The 23,180-nt window shown below is 40.9% G+C and overlaps 1 protein-coding gene across 2 annotated transcripts in view; it reads left to right on the forward strand.

Annotated features, from left to right (window-relative positions):
• The window catches only part of LOC126279045 (poly [ADP-ribose] polymerase tankyrase), a 287,326-nt gene that overhangs the window by 127,447 nt on the left and 136,699 nt on the right, over positions 1-23,180 (forward strand). For both annotated transcript variants that reach the window (XM_049979452.1, XM_049979451.1), the window contains exon 8: positions 14,677-14,806. In XM_049979452.1, the coding sequence (XP_049835409.1) occupies positions 14,677-14,806 (130 nt within the window). The remainder of the gene's footprint in view (positions 1-14,676; positions 14,807-23,180) is intronic.

The raw sequence follows: 23,180 nt of genomic DNA on the forward strand, positions 1-23,180 counted from the left end.
ATTCCTAGTTTGTTCTTCATAGTCCTTGTTATTTATCAATTTATGAGGGTCATAGGTTCTCTTGTTTTGGGTTGGAAATTTTTTTTCTCAGTTGTGTGAATTTAATTTTTATTTTTGTCAAGTAATGATCTGATTCGTTGTCAGTCCTTACAAGACTTCCACATTGTAGATTTCCTTGTGGTAGTTCTTATCCATGCAGACATGATCCATAGGCCATTTTCCTTTTGTCCAGTCTGGGTGTTACCAGGTTTTAAGTTTATTTGGTCTTCTCATGAAGTATGTTGATTTTGAGATCAAGTCATGGTTTCTGTAGAATTCCACCAATGTCATGCCATTCTGGTTTGTTCTTCGTTGTGCTGGCCATTTCCCTATTACATTTCTGTATCTCTTTTCCCTTCCTAATTTGGCATTAAAGTCTCCAATTAAAATATGGTGTGATTTATGTTGGTGTTTGTTGCTGTCTGATCCAAAAGCTCCCAAAATCAATCCACATCTTTTCTGTGGTCTTATTTTTGTTATTAGTTGGGGCATGGGCCTTTATTATTGTGTATGTTCTATTTGCTGCTTTTATAGTTAATGTTGAGAGCCTAGGAGATTGCGTTTTGAATTTTATTATGGATCCTATCATTTCAAGGTTTACCATGAAACCTGTTCCGAATTGCTCTTTTCCCTAGCATTCCCTTGTAAATTCTACGTTCTTCTGATTCCATTGGTTCTTGATAAGTGTTTCTCATTTGTTGAAGTCCGGTTATCAGAATCCCCTGTCGATCCATTTCGTATGTCAAAATTTTGAGTTTACCTGGTTGTACGAGAGAATTTATATTGTGCGTCGCTATGTTACTTATCTGTCCTGAGTCTAAGTTTTGGTCTGCTGTAAGTCTCGAGTATTTTCAGATGCTCTTACTCATGTAAGTTATCTTTCAAGTGTCTGCCCACTATATCAGAATGCAGGGTTCAGTTTGGAAAGATCTTTTGAAGGAAAAAAAGAGAGAGAGAAAATTACAACCAAATTCACTTAGTGAGCCCAACATGGAATAGGGCTTAAATGGTGTCCTAAGTTGTTTCAAAGAGTTGGCCCACCTGTTTATGTACAGAGCACTTATAATAGCCTTTGCATTGTCATATTGCATTGTCTTCCCCCCCAGTGGGTCCCAGGGTTAGAATAAGCCCAAGGTATTCTCGCCTGTCATAAGAGGTGACTGAAAGGAGTCTCACACGTTTCAGCCTTTATGTGATGATGCCCTGTAGGGTTTGCCTCCATTTTTCAAAATTTTCTAGAAGAGCGAGCCAATTGGGATAGGGGGGCCTTACATGGTGCATAGTGTCCATCATGCGCTGAGACCTCTCGCATCCTTGGTCAATGTGTATCTTCATTTCTCCTCATTCTCCAGCTGTTGGGCAAGGTCACGCTACTGGGTGTGTTTTCCTCCATCCTGTGTGCAGTTTTGCTTTCTGCACCCCCGATGATGATGGACTTCTCAGCTCGTTTGCGCCTGAATCCAGCACAGAAGGCAGTCCGTTGTGGTGGGGCCACCATGTACCCTCTTTGTTGTAACCCCGTGACCACACAGGGATCACTCTGCTCCGCCGTTAACTCCCCAAATATGCCTAGGGGCATCGGGACTCTCCATCCTTCTAGGTGACCATTGCTGTGGCTGGGTGGCGTCCATGGGCAGGGCCCCTGATCAGAGTGGGTGGCCTCAGTGCGGATGACGTGCTGTCAAGCGTAGTACATCATCTCTTGCTGGTGGTCGAACACCAGCAGTCTCTAAGCTGTCAAGGTCTACCTTCAATGCTATGAAATACAACCCCAAGTCGTCTCACCCCCTGGAATGCCAAGTGAAGGATGCCAGCGAAGCTTATTCACCCCGGTACCTCGTATGTACGAGAGTTGATGAGGAATCGTTCTTGTCAATGTAACTTCAGTTTTCATGGAGCATTTGGAGGACAAGTTTGGGGAGGTGGAGGGATTGTCCAAAATGCAGTCAGTGTAAGTCTTGATCAAAACAGATCCTCTGCCCAGTCACGAACACTACTTGCCTGTGACAAGCTGGGGGATGTTTCTGTTTCCATCATGCCCCGTAAGAGCTTAAATATTGTCCAGGATATCATTTTTCACAGGACCATCTTTTGCAGTCTGACAATGAACTGTTTGCCGAATTAGAGCAGTGAGGTGTTCATTTCGTCCGGTGCATTCACCGGGGTCCAAGGGATAATCAGGTTGCCACCGGTGTCTTCATCTCTGCCTTCGACAGTGACACATTACCTGAGAAGGTCAAGGTGATGGTATACCGCTGTGACTTAAAGCCATAAATCCCTGCCCCGGTGTGGTGCTTTATGTGGTGGAAGTTCCACTATATGTCTTCCCGCAGTACTTCCTGTGTCACTTGTCGGGATTGTAGACGGCCACATCCCAATACTCCCTGTGCCCTGCCTCCCATCTGTGTCAGTTGCGGAGAGCACCATTCACCTTGCTTGCCAGACTGCAGAATTCTCCAGAAAGAAAGCAAAATAATGGAATACAAGACCCTGGACCGATTGAACCTACACTGAGGCTCAGAGAAAATATGAGAGGCTACATCCTGTGTATATGATGTGAACCTACACCACCGCTACGACAACGGTTGTACCTCCTTCCATTCTGCTGCATACAGTTGGCTCTCACAGCCGTCAGACTCCACCTGCCCCCTCTATGGTGGGGGCAATTCCCTCCCTGTTGCTCCTGCACAACCTACTTCAGGAGCAACCCCCCCCCCCCCCCCCCAATTATTGGGGACATCAGTGCCCACTTCTCAGCCGGAGAAGTGTAATAAGTCTTCTTTGGCTCCTCCCGCCAGGAAGGGATTCCTTGGGTCACTCCCTTCCCAGGTTCCTACCAATGCCAAAGCTGACACCCGCCAGTGGCTGAAGCAACCACAGGTAGCTGGTTATAGGGCTTCACAGTCCCTGAGACTGAATCGGTGAAGCCCTCCCAGCTGGACAAACCTAATGAGCAGCGATAAGAACCTAAAACGAAAAAGACCCCCAAGAACCAAGGCACTGCGGTGGCACCCACACCACCACTACCTACAATCTCTGTGTCCGAGGATGAGGTGGAGATTCTGGCATCTACTGAAGACCTAGATCTCACTGGACCCCCAGACACAATGGATGTTGATCGCACAGGTGGCAGCAGGTGACCCTGAGGCGTAGACTGCCTCATTGAGTGTTTCATGCCTTCCCAGTCTCACGATCACGTCATCCTCCAGTGGAATTGCGTCAGTTTTTTCCACCACCTTACTGAGCTACAGCAACTGTTAAGCTGTACACCTGCTTTCTGCAGTGCCCTCCAGGAAACGTGGTTCCTGGCAGTGCAGGCCCTTACCCTTCGTGGCTACAGGGGATTTTACAAGAACCATATCGAATATAATTGAGTGTCAGGTGGAGTTTGTGTCTACATCCTGAACTCGGTAGGTAGTGATCATGTATCCCTCCTGCATGCCTCCTCTTGAAGCTGTGGTTGTCAGGATACGGATAATGCAGGAAATAACTGCCTGCAACATGTATCTCCCTCCAGATGATGCAGTACCTCTGAATGTATTGGCTGCACTGATTGATCAACTCCCTAAACCTTTCCTACTTTTGGGAGATTTTAACGCACATAACCCCTTGTGGAGTGGCACTATGCTTACTAGCAGAGGTAGGGGGTCAAAAATTTACTGTCAGAACTCAACCTCTGCCTCTTAAATACAGGTGCCCCCACACATTTCAGTGTGGCACATCACACATATTCGGCCATTGATCTCTTGGTTTGCAGTCCTGGCCTTTTCCCATCTATCCACTGGAGAGTACATGACAACCTGTGTGGTAGTAACCACTTCCCCATCTTCCTGTCAATACCCTGGCATCCTGCCCACAAGTACCAACCCAGGTGGGCTTTACAGGGCAGCCTGGGAAGCCTTCACCTCTGCTGTCACCGCTGAATCTCCCCCACATGGTGCCTTTGATGTTGTCGTTGAGCAGGTCACTGCATCCATTGTTTCTGTGGTGGAAAACTCAGTTCCTCGTTTTTTCTTTAGGGTGCATCTGGCGCAAGACAGTCCCTTGGTGGATGCTGGAAGTCGCTGAGGCAATTTAAGAGTGTCAGTGAGCTCTACAGTGACATAAGTGGCACTTTCCATAGAGCACCTAATAGCCTTTAAGTGGCTCCATGCCCACTTTCACCAGCTTATAAAATGACAGAAACAGGAGCGTTGGGAGAGGTTCATGTTGACCATTGGGTGTCATATGTCACCTTCTTAAGTCTGGACGAAGATGAGACATCTTTTTGGCCCCAACAGGTGACCCGGGATTAACATCAATACCATGTTATCTACCGACGCAGATGCGATTGCCGAGCACTTTGCTGAGCACTATGCTCGAGCCTCAGTGTCGGAGAACTACCCTCCCACCCTTTCGCACCCTCAAATGGCAGATGGAAAGGAAACTGCTCCTGGACCAGGTAACTGATGACATTGCTTTTCAGTCCCATAATGCCCAACCAACCAATCTACACCTGTAATATTATATATTTTGTTAAACTGTCTGCGACTGTAGGTTCAGAATTTTTAATGCTTCCCAAGGACACTGAATGCTGTGTACTCTGTGAATATTGAGCATATATTAATCTAGACATGTCACATGGAAGTATACAGTAATGAACACTAAAATTTATCAATTAATCAGAATTGAATTCACATTACCTGTTGACAAATTCAATAACAATACTAAAACATTACATACCAGTGAACATCATAGGTGTCAGCACTAAATTATTGGAGGTAGGGGGTCTAACTAAATGGGAGATCTTGTTGAGAAAAGCTGAAAAAATTAGGTCCTAAAACCACTATTTGGAGCATTCAGGATACATCAACTGTGTATTTCAATGGCACTTAAAATTCCAAAATAATGCCAAGTGTAAGCCTGGATTATAATGTGTTTTGTGATTACTGAGTATAAAAAAGCTATGTAATATGAACATTTAACTTTATCGACTGTGTGCTTTTGATCATTATGTCCTACACAAAACGGCAATAATGCGAAGTTCTTCCCATATATAAAAGCTTCATTTGTGCAATGTTTCATGTCATTCAATTGAACAAAATGTTAACAGACAAAACCTCAACATTTTTAAATGCTGTGTTAGTATTGTTATTAAAATTAGTTTAAGAAATTGAAAATAGTCCATCAGAAAACATAAGAGTATTTCATAGTTTAAAGTACAGAGGTATGCTTTTAAAACATGGAGAATGCTAGAAACCTATTACTTTACAGTAGTACCCTCTAAAAATTCACACTGCTTGGTTTTCTTTTACTGACTAATGCAGGTGAAGCCATGACAGGAAAACTGCTAGTTTATTACAAGCCTTTTTGTAGCTAAGAATCAAGGTAAAATAATATGTGTAGAACATAAAAGACTGTATGCTATATTTAGATCATTTTAAAAACTAGTTCATGAATTCCTATGAACTAGGTGTTCTACATTGTAGCGGTAAAATTAAATTGGAATAAGTTTCTTAATAAATATTTACTTACCATCATTCTTTTGCCATTTAAAAAAGACTATATTGATGAATTGCCTTGAACACTCTTCATAGCAATTTCTCTCCACTTGTACACGGACTATAACTTTGTTATTTTACCAACGACGGACTGCAAGTTATTGTCAAGTGGTGTTAGACTCTTAGCCATCTGCCTCTTGGCCATGCCTCCTGCAGACTTATGGCAAAACCAAGCAGATTCAGGCTTGACTACTCTGTTCCTTCATCACTTTTACTTGTACCAACACAATTAATCAAAACATAGAATAATGTCTTTTTAGCAAATAATATATGTGGATTTGATTCACTGGCATGTTAGTAAATTGTGTAAACCATTCATTCTTACCGCAAAAGGGCTTTCAGTGTGTACAAACAATGGAAAATTCAGGATGGAATGTAAGAATATTATCAAAAGGAAAGGTGCTACTCACCAAATAGCAGAGATGCTGAGTCACCTCTCTCTCTCTCTCTCTCTCTCTCTCTCTCTCTCTCTCTCTCTCTCTCTTGTGTGTGTGTGTGTGTGTGTGTGTGTGTGTGTGTGTGTGTGTGTGTGTGTGTGTGTGTGTTGCCTTTTGCTGACAGAGGCCTTACTGGCCAAAAGCTTTATTTGTGACAGTCTTTTTGTTGTGCCTATGTGTGACTCAGCATCTCGGCTGTATGGTGAGTAGCTACTTTCCTTTCCATAATACTGTTTCAGTATGTACATTTTTTTAAGTGTGGGTATATTTGTTCAGCAGTATATTTTTTTCTCAACCAAGACTCAAAAGATTGGTATTGCTTATCAAAATATGTAGGTAGAAGATGTGCCCCCTCCCCCAATCGGTGAAAATGAAACACGCATTCAACAGCGGCTATGCAGTGCTGTGACATAGTGATGTCTGGCAGTGGAACTGAGTCTCACTAGAAGTGAGATATCTGTTGAAATATACTACAGATTGAGGACTAGGTACCCAAGATGCAAATAGATGAAGTGTATGCACTTAAAAGTAACGAAGCTGCCTCGATTAATGTGTATTGATGTGTTATGAGTAAAAAATTCCTTCATTAGTATAATGTCCACACCTGAAGTGACAGAAAATGTCCATCAGTTCACCATTACCGTCATAATCAGGTAACCTTGATCACGAAAGGAGGATCCATTTATTTAGGAAGCAAATCTGTCACCATCACAAAGCCCATCGTTTTCCCATTTGTCTTGAATTGGGCACATACAGTTACATGTTGGACATCAGTTAATGCGCATTTTAAGGTTTATGTGTATCTGTCTTGAGAAAAAGTCAAGATACAATTTTAACATTAAATACTATTAGTTACCAGTGTTAATAAATTGCTGCCCTCAAAATTATGATTTTTTTTTTATTTGGGAACTGAGGGAATGCCATATTTTATGACAATTTGTTCAAGACAGCCAATTTCATAGTAAGCAGCAAAAAATCATTTATTTTGTGTTAACTGTTAATGTGGCATTTTCTTATCCCTTTCTATTGCTGATTACAAGATATACTTATTAGCATCTGTTTGTCACTTGATGTCTTAGTACTTTGCTGTCATGCTGTTGAAACTGCTTGTGGCTGATAATTTTCCCTGTAAGAAACTAAAGTAATCAAAATGCCTGCTGTCACAATTCTAAGTATATAGTGAGCATTCCTGTATCTGGGTTGGAGTGGCCCCACCCCCATACAGGATGTGTGAACAGCATATCTGTGTTTATAGTTCTAGCATTCAGCCACATCTGTCTGTTTCCTCACATGCTATAGGCGGATGTTGAAAGGTAGGTGATTGATCAGACTCAGCAAAGGAAGGAACACATGGAAAACACTGATAAGAAGGAGGGACAAGGTGATGAAATATCTGTTAAGACATAAAGGAATAACTTCAGTAGTACTAGAGGGAGCTGTGGATGCTAGAAATGTATGGGAATACAGAGATTGGAATATATCCAACAAATAATGGAGGACCTGGGATGCAATTGCTGCTCTGAGGTGAAGAGGTTAGCACAGGAGAGGAGTTAGAGACGGACCACATGAAACCAGTCAGAAAACTGGTGACTCAAAAAGCGATTGGTTTTAAATGACAGCCATAGTGTTCATGCCAAACTTCATGTCTTTGCTGAAAGGATTGCTAAATATTATTTATAATATATTAGTGCCATGTCAAAAGCATATTGTATCCTGCGTCGCTCATTGATGGTGTCAGAAATCTGCCCTTTTTAAAGATTTAAGCCCCCTCCCCCCGAAAACAAATGACGTGGATTAAGGATTGCAGCTGGCTGTGCTTCAGGAGCTCCATAACCACTCCAATATGAAGGAATTGTTCAGACAGTGTCACACATAGATGCAGAAGTTAGTGAAAGCACCATCATGTGTGAACAACATTTTTGTATAATAGGCCAGACTAACTTCTTCAAACAATTCTGCTAAAGAAATGTACAGTAACTACAATAGTAAGGGACAGTTGTACAGTCCCCAGCTAGCAGCCGCTGTCTGGAAGAATCGCCGAAAACGCGTTGTATGAACATATAGCAACGCCTAACCGGATAATAATCGCAGGATAACTAAACCGGTGATTATGGCAGAGTTAGTGGATTTAACCTGCAAGTAAGCTTTGACATTGGCAGGAATAGTTACAGAATTAGTGATAACGAGACTGTTTGTTAATACGAGGAAGGAGAAGAAATGGGGACATAACATAAGTTATGGAACAATATGAACGATATGACAAGTCTATATGCTCTGCAGATGATGAAGAAATTAAAGAAATTTATGATGAAATAAAAGAAATTATTCAGATAGTGAAGGGAGATGAAAATTTAATAATCATGGGTGACTGGAATTCGGTAGTAGGAAAAGGGAGAGAAGGAAACGTAGTAGGTGAATATGGATTGGGGGTAAGAAATGTAAGAGGAAGCCACCTGCTAGAATATTGCACAGAGCATAACGTAATCGTAGCTAACACTTGGTTCAAGAATCATAAAAGAACGTTGTATACATGGAAGAAGCTGGGAGATACTGAAAGGTATCAGATAGATTATATAATGGTAAGACAGAGATTTAGGAACCAGGTTTTAAATTGTAAGACATTTCCAGGGGCAGATGTGGACTCTGACCACAATCTATTGGTTATGAACAGTAGATTAAAACTGAAGAAACTGCAAAAAGGTGGGAATTTAAGGAGATGGGACCTGGATAAACTGACTAAACCAGAGGTTGTACAGAGTTTAAAGAAGAGCATTATGGAACAATTGACAGGAATGGGTGAAAGAAATACAGTAGAAGAAGAATGGGAAGCTTTGAGGGATGAAATAGTGGAGGCAGCAGAGGATCAAGTAGGTAGAAAGACGAGGGCTAGTAGAAATCCTTGGGTGACAGAAGAAATATTGAATTTAATTGACGAAAGGAGAAAATATAAAAATGCAGTAAATGAAGCAGGCAAAAAGGAATACAAACGTCTAAAAAATAAGATAGACAGGAAGTGCAAAATGCCTAAGCAGGCATGGCTAGAGGACAAATATAAGGATGTAGAGGCTTATCTAACTAGGGGTAAGGCAGATGCTGCCTACAGGAAAATTAGAGAGACCTTTGGAGAAAAGAGAACGACTTGTATGAATATCAAGAGCTCAGATGGGAACCCAGTTCTAAGCAAAGAAGGGAAAGCAGAAAGGTGGAAAGAGTATATAGAGGGTCTATACAAGGGCAATGTTATAGAAATGGAAGAGGATGTAGATGAAGATGAAATGGGAGATATGATACTGCGTGAAGAGTTTTATAGAGCACTGGAAGACAACATTCCATTGGGACTACGGACAGCCTCGAGAGAGCCAGTCCTGACAAAACTCTTCCATCTGGTGAACAAAATGTATGAGACAGGCGAAATACCCTCAGACTTCAAGAAGAATATAATAATTCCAATCCCAAAGAAAGCAGTTGTTGACAGATGTGAAAATTACTGAACTATCAATTTAATAAGTGACAGCTGCAAATTACTAACGCGAATTATTTGCAGACGAATGGAAAAACTGGTAGATGTGGTCCTCGGAGAAGATAAGTTTGGTTTCCGTAGAAACATGGGAACACGTGAGGCAATACTGACCCTACGACTTATTTGAGAAGCTAGATTAATAAAAGGCAAACCTACGTTTCTAGCATTTGTAGAGGTAGAGAAATCTTTTGACAATGTTGACTGAAATACTCTGTTCCAAATTCTGAAGGTGGCCGGGGTACAATACAGGGAGCGAAAGGCTATTTACAATTTGTACAGGAACCAGATGGCAGTTATAAGAGTCGAGGGGCACAAAATGGAAGCAGTGGTTGGGAAGGGAGTGAGACAGGGCTGTAGCCTATCCCTGATGTTATTCAATCTGTATATTGAGCAAGCAGTGAATGAAACAAAAGAAAAATTTGTATATTGAGCAAGCAGTGAAGGAAACAAAAGAAAAATTTGGAGTAGGTATTAAAATCCATGGAGAAGAAATAAAAACTGTGAGGTTCGCCGATGACTTTGTAATTCTATCACAGACAGCAGAGGACTTGGAAGAGCAGTTGAACGGAATGGACAGTGTCTTGAAAGGAGGGTATAAGATGAACATCAAGAAAAGCAATACGAGGATAATGGAATGTAGTCGAATAAAGGTGGGTGATGCTGAGGGAATTAGATTCGGAAATGAGCCACTTAAAGTAGTAAAGGAGTTTTGCTATTTGGGGAGCAAAATAACTGATGATGGTCGAAGTAGAGAGGATATAAAATGTAGACTGGCAATGGCAAGGAAAGTGTTTCTGAAGAAGAGAAATTTGTTAACATCAAGTATAGATTTAAGTGTCAGGAAGTAGTTTTTGAAAGTATATGTATGGAGTGTAGCCATGTATGGAAGTGAAACATGGACGATAACTAGTTTGGATAAGAAGAGAATAGAAACTTTCGAAATGTGGTTCTACAGTAGAATGCTGAAGATTAGATGGGTAGGAGGTACTGAACAGGATTGGGGAGAAGAGGAGTTTGTGGCGCAACTTGACTAGAAGAAGGGATCGGTTGGTAGGACATGTTCTGAGGGATTGAGGGATCACCAATATAGTATTGGAGGGCAGCGTGGAGGGTAAAAATCGTAGAGGGAGACCAAGATGTGAATACACTAAGCAGATTCAGAGGGATGTAGACTGCAGTACGTATTGGGAGATGAAGCAGCTTTCACAGGATAGAGTTGCGTGGAGAACTGCATCAAACCAGTCTCAGGACTGAAGATAACAACAACAACAACAACAACAACAACAACAACGATTCCAAGTTTGTATACAAGTTTCGTACTACTACTTTTTGATCTCGTACTTTATAGAACTGGAGCGTATGAATGAAGTGTGAAACTATTTCCTAATGTAAAGTAGTAGGCCTAATAGGCATTTGATATTGGTACTTTGTGAATTATATTCAGTCGTTACAAAAAAGACCATTTGTGCCTAAACAGTTTCGTTTATTTGGTGTGTATTACAGTTGTTGCTGTATTAGAAAGGCCTATTTTGTTTTATCTAACAGACAGTGACAGAATATACTTTATCAAATGGGGAAACAACACCAGTCTTGGGTCCTATTTGCATTAACAGCTTTTTCAGTATTAGACAACGATGTTTCGACTTTTCATGTAGTAAAACGTTTGACGAACTTTGATGAGGTAATAGATCCTCTCACAGAAAGGAAAGCAAGCCATGTAAAGCTGTATCAAGATTAGAGAGAAAAAAATTGTAGGAGCTAAGGATTGAAGAAATGTGTGTTGTCTTGCTTGTTTCATGTCTTTACTGGGTTTTTGTGTCCTATATTTAATTTTATGTCACACAATGCAGCAAGTTGTTAGCTGACAGGGAATAAAGAGTGCAAATTTTCTGAAGGGTTCTTTTTTTAAAGAAAAGAGGCACAAGATGTCAAACCGAGCGATTGTAAGCAGGAGAGGCAAAACAGGACATTTTAATTTCCACTGCCCTGAATATGGTTTGATGGAATCCGTAACAAAATACACACATTTCAATTCCACAGAGTGAAGTAGAGTGATGTGCGATAGAAGAAAGCTGTATGAGGAGGCGAGACACTGCCCTTTGGCACACTTACTAGCAAATAACATGTCTTGTATTCCCTCGAACACACATGTTTTATGCATCAGACTCTTCATAAAGGTGTGGACCAAAATGAATATATTTTTGAAAATTAGATTTTTTTGAATATTTCCATCCTATCTCAAATGGTCTGGTTCGGAAATATCGTAGATCCGGGGCTGATGTGCTGAGCAGTCTGAGTTACAGTGGGGAAGTGGGTAGTCTCCCGTGAGCCATGTTTACATTTAGTGATATTGCTGTTTCTTCTTCGTTTATTGCTCTCATGTCAAATGAAAACAAAACAGATTTCTGTGGCTGGGAGCTATCAAGTGAATTAAAATACATTCACATAATTACGGAAGGCTGAACTGTGTTATTAGCTGCAGATTTTATTTTATTTCCACCTTTCTGACAGTCAACCATTAATTGCCTTGCAGAACAAAGAACTTATTTTTGTCGGTTTGCTAAAGAATTTTTCTTTTATTAATCGTTTCCGTTGAGGCAGACATGATATTTGAAACGAAGTGTTTAATTCCACACACTGTTCGCTGCGTTTCAAGTACATGTTTTCAACTTCTAGCACTTATGGCATTATACCATAATAAAGAACCAAATATGAGATAACACAGTACTGGTACTCCAAGAAAATTTACATCCCAAAAACCACATTGAAAAGCTTAATATCAGGTCGTGGCCTACTTAACTTGGGAATCTGGACATACGGATGTGCACTTTAAATGTGCACCTTTTAGTATCGGTCACACAATTCCGATGCTCTTTAAGTATCCTCCAATGTTTTCATCTTTATGACATAATGTACGATCTTTTAATGTTTTACACGTACGAACATACGGGCTCCCTACGACAACGTAGCTGCGCAAGTGCAGTGACGCCTGTCATCTAGCGCTTGCTGGCAACTGCAGAAACGAATCTATTTCTAACAGGTCACGGCAAAATATTCTGAATGGTGGTTTGGAAAGCGTTACCATCAAAGTACCATTCTGGCCGTTACAACGGAGCTATGTGCGATAACGTACAATGAATTTCTTAAATCACAGAGAATTTGAATCTCATTTAAAAATCAACTCTTTGATGACAACCAATTTAGATGATTTTTGAGCCCAGAAGATCAGACATTTCTGGCATTATTAAAAATTTTACTTATAAATTTATGTGATATATCTTAAATTGTAATATGTGCATAAAAGACCAACATTGTATGTGAAAGCTTAGATTCTCTTGCAGCGTATTAATTTTACAGACCACTGTTATATTTGAAAGCTTTGCGTTTCGTGTAGCAACACTATGTATATTAATTTAAACCATTAACTTTTTCTGTTTGTGTGTTCGCGCCACTTAACAGTGATGTTGCTATTGGCTGACTACATCACGTGTCCTAAGCTCTGAATATCCGCTGTCATCGGATGGCGAGATCACGTGACATGAGCTATGACTGGCTTGCAAAAGCGCATCGCAACTTCGATTTCAATGCTTCGGAAAGTAACATGCAATGTTCGGTGGAATTCGAATTTATACTTTCGTAATACAAAAATATGCAGCGTACATGTTGCTCCACATCAAAGATCTTTCCAAAAAGGGTTTTTTCCCTGAGTTTAGTTTTCTAAAGTGCCGGGAAATTCTACTCCCGTGTATAAAACCATAATCATTCAAAGGGCTTATACAGTTCCGAGATACAATGTACTGCCAGTTAACAGGGAAAAAGTATGTTTTCACCTGGGAGAAAGTTTATTTTTAACTGAGAAATCCTGGGATTTTTTTTCCTTGTCGGCGTATACACCCTGAAGTTGCATGTTGCCATATACCTCATTTGTGAAAAGTACCACAGATATGATATTGCAAAGCATCCTTTAGCAGCTGTTGGTGCAGTGCATGTCGGCTAGAGTGAACAATGCAGCACTGATGTAAACAATGTTGTTCCTTAATTGGTGGAATTCTCTTTGTGATTGCAGTTCGAACTTCATGTGACATGACACTGTACATTCAGTCACTGGTAGCAGTGTATGATTCACAGCTTCTCATAGAATTGCTCATGCTGTACAGTGAGGTGACTTTCTTGCCTTATTAGTCCAGTACTGCCTGATGCAAATCAAGAGAATAACTTGTGCAGGTCATGATGTTTTTTTAAAAAAATAATAATTACAAGAGGGAAAAAAAAACAGTAGTTATACACTTTTAGTACATAGTAGTATGCAGTCATTTGAGTATTTTTCCTCATTTATGATTCACCCTAATTTATGGCATTATTGCCTTGGTACAGTCCATGGAATGGTACAGATGGTATGTGGGAAAATACATTCTACACCTATGTGTATACTTCATAAGCCACTGCATGCACTGTACATTCTGGGTGGTTACTTTCTACCATTGCTATTCTTTCCCTTTCCTGTTCCACTCACAAATGGAGTGAAAGAAAACGGATTGTTTCTATGCCTATTCTGCCTTGTTCTGTCCTTGCAGTCATTATGTAAGATGAACATTGGAGTCACTAGAATCATTCTGCAGCCTTGGTGCACAGAGTTGTATAAGCTGATAACAAAAAAGTTGCTGATGATACTGTAAGTAGTTGTATATTCTGGGGTGAGGATAGTGGTGATGTAAGTGATAATTTTTTGCTTCAGTGTGTTTGGTCTCATGAACAAATTGGCTTTCTGGTCATGATAAACAGAGATAATTTAAATTATCTTCTGATGTTAAGCCATACGAACAATTGGTGGTGTTTCTGGTACCTATTCTGTGGAGTGGCTGAAGAAGTTACCCCCGTTGTAAACACATCTTTGTGATGGATATTTGGTGTTGTGTATCAGACATCGAATCCAAAATCCCAGTTTGTAGACTGTAACTCTAATATCTTCTGTGTCACTATGTTTCTTTCCACACATTGTTTGACTTACTACAAATTAGTGGTGTCATTTAATGCATTCAAATTGAGGTTAAAGATCTGTTTAGTGGTACACAGTGTAAACATTATTTTTTGGTTGTAATTGTGTTTTTCAATTTTTTCATGTGTTTTTTTCCCACTTTAGACCCTCCATCAGGAAGTGCTGATGTGGAATGTCAGCTTCTGGAAGCAGCCAAGGCAGGAAACACAGACCAAGTACAAAGGCTTTTAACTTCCTATCCACATATCGTCAATTGCAGAGATCTGGATGGCAGGTAAGCCAACACAGAATTTGATATAATAATAAGTCATAATTATCTGCTTCGTCCACCCATTCCCTTTGCACTTTCATAAGTTCATCTTCATATGCCACTACCAGAACTAACATCAACATGACCAGTAGGTATATTTTATCTTCTCCTTATAAACTACTGTATATGCTTTCTGGCAGTTGAGAAAATTTACAGTACGTTGCAGGAGGAAGCAAAGTAAAAAAAAAAAAAAAAAATTAAAAAAAAAAAAATCCAACACAGGCATAAGCAACTTGCTAAATCCATCATTGTCACATCATATTTGATGGGTCTGCAAACGAGGCTTCAACGCCAGTTACGGTTCTTAAACTTCTCTCCCTGTTCAGCACTGTCCCAGGTATGCCCCCCTCTACCCATTGTTAGATTTCACCATGTGCTCGTACCCGTGTCTTGTAAGTAAGAACAGTGTCATTTACACAAAGGATGAAACACTACTACTACTACTACTACTACTACTACTACTACAGCACACTTACTGGCAACAACATTGTACAAGTTTGTGAATGCCTAATTTCCAGTTTCAACTTTCAGTTGTGTTTTTTTACTATGTGCTGTTTGAAATATAACGGTTATACTTTAATGAGAAGTGAAGCTTACCTCCAAGTGAACATTTGTTATTCCTTAAAACAAATGTGGGCTAATTCATCATCTTTCAGATCTGCAGCTCTTGTCTTTTCTTTCTGCATATTCAGTTAAATTATGGGATATAGGTTCCACCATTGTGCAAACACATTGTTTTTTTCTTTTTACCCAGATGTGTTTCAGCACCTCCTTGTCGTCATCAGTGGGGTTTTGAATATTGAAAAGTGTAAGAAGTTATTGTATTTTAGCTTGTAATTGATCTAACAAATTGAGGCCTCAAGAAAGTGTTTTTTTTTAGACTGTGATATTTACATTACATAGTTTTTCAGGACCAACTGTATGGTGTCCTGTACTGATAGCTTGTCATCTGCAAACCAAATGATGTAAATGTGAATTTCATCAGCGTGTTAACACTTCCCTTGATTTTTTTAAAAACGTGATTTTGGTGTGTTAAAATGTTTTGCCTGTCTACTTGTTACTACTCCTGTTTTGTTGTGACAGATCCTTCTTCTTTTGCATTCTAGGACACTGCACATACCTATAGATGTACTTTGTGTAATTTCATTATTTAACATCATTTTACTTTGCAAAAGGCAGTGACTGCTGTGTTGTTGTGTTTTCTAAACCTGTCAACATGGATTTGTTCCCGAGAGAGTTTGGCACCTAATTTGAATTTTTTCTCTCACATCCCCACCCCCTTAGTGCGCGCGCGTGCAAACATGTGCATTGTTGTTGTTGTTGTTGTTGTTGTACTGTTGTGTCTTGCATGTGGTCATTGTTTGTATGTTGCGTTGATTGGTTTGTGTGTGTTGTGCTTTTGTTCATTTTCTGTTTTTAAAATTTGTTTAATTTCTGTATCATGTGGGGCTTGTAACTATTTTCCTCTGTCTGTTTTATTGTGTTGAGCTCCTGTGTGTAATTCAGTTTGCTTACAGGTGTTCTGTTGAATCTGTGGAGTATGAGTATGGAGCTTGCTTGCTTGTTTGCCACCAGCTGGTTCAGCTGATTGCAAATGGTGATGCTCGTGGTTGTCGGTTTCGTGAATATTGTGAAATTGCGGGTGGCGGTTCTCTCTCTCTCTCTCTCTCTCTCTCTCTCTCTCTCTCTCTCAAGGTCTGGACATAAAATTTAGTGTGTATATGTGTGTGTCTGGTTCATCAGTCAAGCATATTATGTATATTACATTATATTATGTTATCAACATATTGGTACCAGTATATGATTGTATTTTTTTATTCTTATTATGTCTTTGTTGAAGAGAGAATAATTTTGTGCTGTTATGGTGCCTAATATGGTTGCTATTTCCTTAATGTGTGAGACTGGTGTGTTTACTCGTTGTTTTAGTCTTTGTATGGTGATGTTGATTGTTTCATTTATTGGAATACAAGTGTACGTTGATGTGACATCAAATCATATGAGACTTGCTGTGCCTGGTATGTCTCTGTTCTTGATTGTTTCTACTAGTTCCAGAGAGTTTTTTAGGTTTCTGTTTTCATAAGTGGATATGTTATAGTAATGTGTGTGTGTGTTGGACGGCACGATGTAGATGACAAAACACTACACTCTGCAAAAGCACATTATTTCACATATTAAAGAAACTTTACAGAAAAGGCAACACAAACAGCCAAGGGAGCTTAGCGCCCACACGCACACACACATATTTAAGTAAACAAAATTCAGATTCAGTGCCAAACTTTCTCTGGAGCAAATGAATGCTGACAGGGTTAGGAAACACAACACCATAGTGCTCAACACATTTTGTGAATCAAAAAGGCGTTTATGAGAAATAAATTACACAAAGTACATTAATATGTATGTGCTTTGTCCTGAGAATACAAAAGGAGGAGAACTAATCACAACAAAATGTGAATAGAAACAAATGTATACGCAAAACATTTCGACATGCAAAATATATATTAAAAACAAAGATTCCAAGACGTACCAAGCGGGAAAGTGCCGGCAGACAGGCACAATGAACAACACACACACACACACACACACACACACACACACCCAGAATTACTAGCTTTCGCAACCGATGGTTGCTTCTTCAGGAAAGAGGGAAGGAGAGGGAAAGACGAAAGGATGTGGGTTTTAAGGGAGAGGGTAAGGAGTCATTCCAATCCCGGGAGCGGAAAGACTTCCCTTAGTGGGAAAAAAGGACAGGTGTACACTCGCGCGCACACACACACACACACATACCCATCCGCACATACACAGACACAAGCAGACATATTTAAAGGCAAAGAGTAAGGGCAGAGATATCAGTCGAGGCGGAAGTACAGAGGCAAAGAAGTTGTTGTAAGACAGGTGAGGTATGAGTGGCGGCAACTTGAAATTAGCGGAGGTTGAGGCCTGGCGGATATCGAGAAGAGAGGATATACTGAAGGGCGAGTTCCCATCTCCGGAGTTCGGATAGGTTGGTGTTGGTGGGAAGTATCCAGATAACTCGGACGGTGTAACACTGTGCCAAGATGTGCTGGCCGTGCACCAAGGCATGTTCAGCCACAGGGTGATCCTCATTACCAACAAACACTGTCTGCCTGTGTCCATTCATGCGAATGGACAGTTTGTTGCTGGTCATTCCCACATAGAAAGCGTCACAGCGTAGGCAGGTCAGTTGGTAAATCACGTGGGTGCTTTCACACGTGGCTCTCCCTTTGATCGTGTACACCTTCCAGGTTACAGGACTGGAGTAGGTGGTGGTGGGAGGGTGCATAGGACAGGTTTTACACCGGGGGCGGTTGCAAGGGTAGGAGCCAGAGGGTAGGGAAGGTGCTTTGGGGATTTCATAGGGATGAACCAAGAGGTTACGAAGTTTAGGTGGACGGTGGAAAGACGCTCTTGGTGGAGTGGGGAGGATTTCATGAAGGATGGATCTCATTTCGGGGCAGGATTTTAGGAAGTCATATCCCTGCTGGAGAGCCACATTCAGAGTCTGATCCAGTCCTGGGAAGTATCCTGTCACAAGTGGGGCACTTTTGGGGTTCTTCTGTGAGAGGTTCTGGGTTTGAGGGGATGAGGAAGTGGCTCTGGTTATCTGCTTCTGTACCAGGTCGGGAGGGTAGTTGCGGGATGCGAAAGCTGTTTTCAGGTTGTTGGTGTAATGGTCGAGGGATTCAGGACTGGAGCAGATTCGTTTGCCACGAAGGCCTAGGCTGTAGGGAAGGGACCGTTTGATATGGAATGGGTGGCAGCTGTCATAATGGAGGTACTGTTGCTTGTTGGTGGGTTTGATGTGGACGGATGTGTGAAGCTGGCCATTGGACAGATGGAGGTCAACGTCAAGGAAAGTGGCATGGGAATTGGAGTAGGACCAGGTGAATCTGATGGAACCAAAGGAGTTGAGGTTGGAGAGGAAATTCTGGAGTTGTTCTTCACTGTGAGTCCAGATCATGAAGATGTCGTCAATAAATCTGTACCAAACTTTGGGTTGGCAGGCTTGGGTAACCAAGAAGGCTTCCTCTAAGCGACCCATAAATAGGTTGGCATACGAGGGGGCCATCCTGGTACCCATGGCTGTTCTCTTTAATTGTTGGTATGTCTGGCCTTCAAAAGTGAAGAAGTTGTGGGTCAGGATGCAGCTGGCTAAGATGACGAGGAAAGAGGTTTCAGGTAGGGTGGCAGGTGATCGGCGTGAAAGGAAGTGCTCCATTGCAGCGAGGCCCTGGACATGCGGGATATTTGTGTATAGGGAAGAGGCATCAATGATTACAAGGATGGTTTCCGGGGTAACAGACTGGGTACGGATTCCAGGCGTTCGAGAAAGTGGTTGGTGTCTTTGATGAAGGATGGGAGACTGCATGTAATGGGTTGAAGGTGTTGATCTATGTAGGCAGAGATACATTCTGTGGGGGCTTGGTAACCAGCTACAATGGGGCGGCCAGGATGTTTGGGTTTGACTCCATCAAACTCCTGACCCCACCGACACCTCACACTCCTACCTTCTACCTACTTCTTAAATTCACAAACCCAAATCCCTCGACCATTACACCAACAACCTGAAAACAGCTTTCGCATCCCGCAACTACCCTCCCGACCTGGTACAGAAGCAGATAACCAGAGCCACTTCCTCATCCCCTCAAACCCAGAACCTCTCACAGAAAAACCCCAAAAGTGCCCCACTTGTGACAGGATACTTCCCAGGACTGGATCAGACTCTGAATGTGGCTCTCCAGCAGGGATATGACTTCCTAAAATCCTGCCCCGAAATGAGATCCATCCTTCATGAAATCCTCCCCACTCCACCAAGAGCGTCTTTCCGCCGTCCACCTAACCTTCGTAACCTCTTCGTTCATCCCTATGAAATCCCCAAAGTACCTTCCCTACCCTCTGACTCCTACCCTTGCAACCGCCCCCAGTGTAAAACCTGTCCTATGCACCCTCCCACCACCACCTACTCCAGTCCTGTAACCTGGAAGGTGTACACGATCAAAGGGAGAGTCACGTGTGAAAGCACTCACGTGATTTACCGACTGACCTGCCTACACTGTGACACTTTCTATGTGGGAATGACCAGCAACAAAGTGTCCATTCGCATGAATGGACACAGGCAGACAGTGTTTGTTGGTAATGAGGATCACCCTGTGGCTAAACATGCCTTGGTGCACAGCCAGCACATCTTGGCACAGTGTTACATCGTCCGAGTTATCTGGATACTTCCCACCAACACCAACCTATCTGAACTCCGGAGATGGGAACTCGCCCTTCAGTATATCCTCTCTTCTCGATATCCGCCAGGCCTCAACCTCCGCTAATTTCAAGTTGCCGCCGCTCATACCTCACCTGTCTTTCAACAACTTCTTTGCCTCTGTACTTCCGCCTCGACTGACATCTCTGCCCTTACTCTTTGCCTTTAAATATGTCTGCTTGTGTGTGTGTGTGTGTGTGTGTGTGTGTGTGTGTGTGCGCGCGAGTGTACACCTGTCCTTTTTTTCCCCTAAGGGAAGTCTTTCCGCTCCCGGGATTGGAATGACTCCTTACCCTGCCCCTTAAAACCCACATCCTTTTGTCTTTCCCTCTCCTTCCTGAAGAAGCAACCATCGGTTGCGAAAGCTAGTAATTCTGTGTGTGTGTTTGTGTGTTTTGTTCATTGTGCCTGTCTGCCGGCGCTTTCCCGCTTGGTAAGTCTTGGAGTCTTTGTTTTTAATATATTTTTTCCATGTGGAAGTTTCTTTATATTTTAATCGAGGGATGTGTTAACTCAACGATAAAATTCACATTTACTTCATTTGGTTTGTAGATGACAAGCTGTCAGTGTAGGACACCATACAGCTGGTCCTGCAAAACTGTATAATGCAAAATCATGGTGAGAAACCAAATGAACAAAAACTTCCTTTAGGCCTCACTTTGTTATATCAGTTATAACCTGAAATATATTCACTTTTTACAGTTTTTAAAAAGCAAAAACCCACTAAGATGGCTCGGATGTGCTGAAACGTGTTTGGGTAAAAAGAAAAAACAAAAACCCAGTACATATACCCTAAAGTGGGTTAATTGCTTTGCACCGTGGCCAGTTTAAGTAGTGAAGCTGTAGGGTATTATAAATTTGTAGACTATAAAGATCTTCAAAATCCTTCAGTTTCATATCTTTTTATCTATTTCTGTCTTAGTGTCATTGGAGGCAGTTAAACATTACAGTAATTGCATAAGAAGACCGAGCCCATTGTTTCTTTGGGTGCTGTGATGCCATCCAGGTAAACTTACCAAAAAGTGCATATTCCAAGAAGTGTCACTCTTGTCAAAAGTTAATGACTTGTAAGCTCATTCAGCTTTAAATGTGAAGGATTTATATTTCAAGACAAATGCCTCCATTCTGTTAAAGATATAAAAGAACTCAAGAAACAGTATTTGCATCCAGAATTACTCCTTCATCTCAGAGTTACCAACTCTGCATTGTGTGAAAGAATGATTGATTGATGTTTCATTGAAAAACATTTTGAACTATGGTATGGAAGCTAATACATGAAAGTTTGTAATGTGAGCCCACACTTAACATCTGAAAATCATAAAGATAGTTGACAGCATCTTTGTCACAAAATGGCTAGCTTCTTCCAACAAAAAGAAATGATTCAGCTTTATTTTTTTCTCCAAGCACCAAAAGCATTTGAGCAAGTAATTAGAAATGAGTGTGCATCATCTATGCCCCAGGCACATATGTAAGAAAATAGTTCACAATTTTACAGCATTAGCACTTGTGCTACAGTAATCTTCAAAAGTCATACAATTTTCTCATAAATCTCAGTTTGTGTTTCATACCATGTGAGGTGGCACAGTGGTTAACACACTGGACTCGCACTCGGGAGGACAGTGTTTCAAACCTGCATCTGGTCACCCGAGCTTGTGCTCCTTCTCTGATGACCTCATTGTCGACAAGACATTAAACACTAATAACTTCCTACTCCTTGTGTTTCATGCAAGAGCATATTTGACCCACTAAAGATGTGTTATCATAGGTGATAGCTGAATTTAGTTCCTACGACGTAACTACCTGGCAATTGGCAGCGAATACTGTTGTACCAGGGGCAAAATTTCTCTTTGTTTATGATATAGTTTGAATAACTTTTAGGTAACCACATGGTCATCCAGACTGCTGCTGTATCGTGTCAAGTGTTTAAATCATATAAACAAAATACTGTAGATCTTCTTCATATGAGTGACCAACTGAAGTGGTGTCATGTTTAGCAAACTCGATTTGCATTTGAGAGGGTGGTTCAAATCTCTGTCAGGTCATTTTAATTTAATTTCCTCAGGGTTTCTCAATTGACCTAAGACAAATAGCCTTTAGGAAAACCTTCCATTTATTGATCCTTTTCTCAAACCAAGAAGAAAAACCCTCCTGAAAGTTTAAGATATCAGAGAACTGTTAAGTACAAAACGTTTTGTGTATGTAACAAAGCTGCCAGTAGTTAAGCACATGTAAAAGACTTCAAATTGTGAGGTCCATAGTTCGATGCTTGCTAGAAGCAGTTCTTTCCTATTGTTTCAATTCTCTTTTTGTCATCAAATAGAAACATTAATTAACAAATATTGAACAATAATTTTAAGAAAAAGTAACATCATTCTATTTTTGAATACTGTTCACATAGAAATGCAGATATTCAAAATAAATTAACACCTAGCATGAAAATGTGAAATGTCAAATAGGAAATACAATTATATGTTATTTCCAGCAATGACAGAGACGGCAAGTTGCTACTCACCACACACACACACACACACACACACACACACACACACACACACGCGCAAGCACAGTGTGGTTTCAGTGCTCTGAGACTGCAGACGTGTTGGCAAGTTTTGTGTGTGTGTGTGTGTGTGTGTGTGTGTGTGTATGTATGTGTGTGTGTGTGTGTGTGTGTGTGTGTGTGTCTACTGCTGACAAAGGCCTATAATTGTGTGAATCTTTTTGTTGTGCCTATCGCGACTCAGCATCTCCGCTATATGGTGAGAGTAGCAACTTTCCTTCTCTGGTATTGTTACATTCCACCCGGATTTTTCTTTGATTTATGGTATTTGTAGAGATTTTATGGTACTATTGACGTATGTAATTTTTTTATAGAATGATAAGACATTTTTCGTGTCTCTAACAAATTTTACTTTCATGCGATTTGTGATAAAAAATGAAAATTATTTAAAAAGCTATGATTCAAATTGTGTTAAATATCATTCCCATTTGATAATATAATATTTAAACAATAGAAAAAATTGCTATCAGCAATAATTGGACCACAGTTTTTGCAGGACTTACACACTG

Source organism: Schistocerca gregaria, chromosome 6, assembly GCF_023897955.1.
Source record: "Schistocerca gregaria isolate iqSchGreg1 chromosome 6, iqSchGreg1.2, whole genome shotgun sequence".
NCBI classification, from domain to species: Eukaryota; Metazoa; Arthropoda; class Insecta; order Orthoptera; family Acrididae; genus Schistocerca; species Schistocerca gregaria.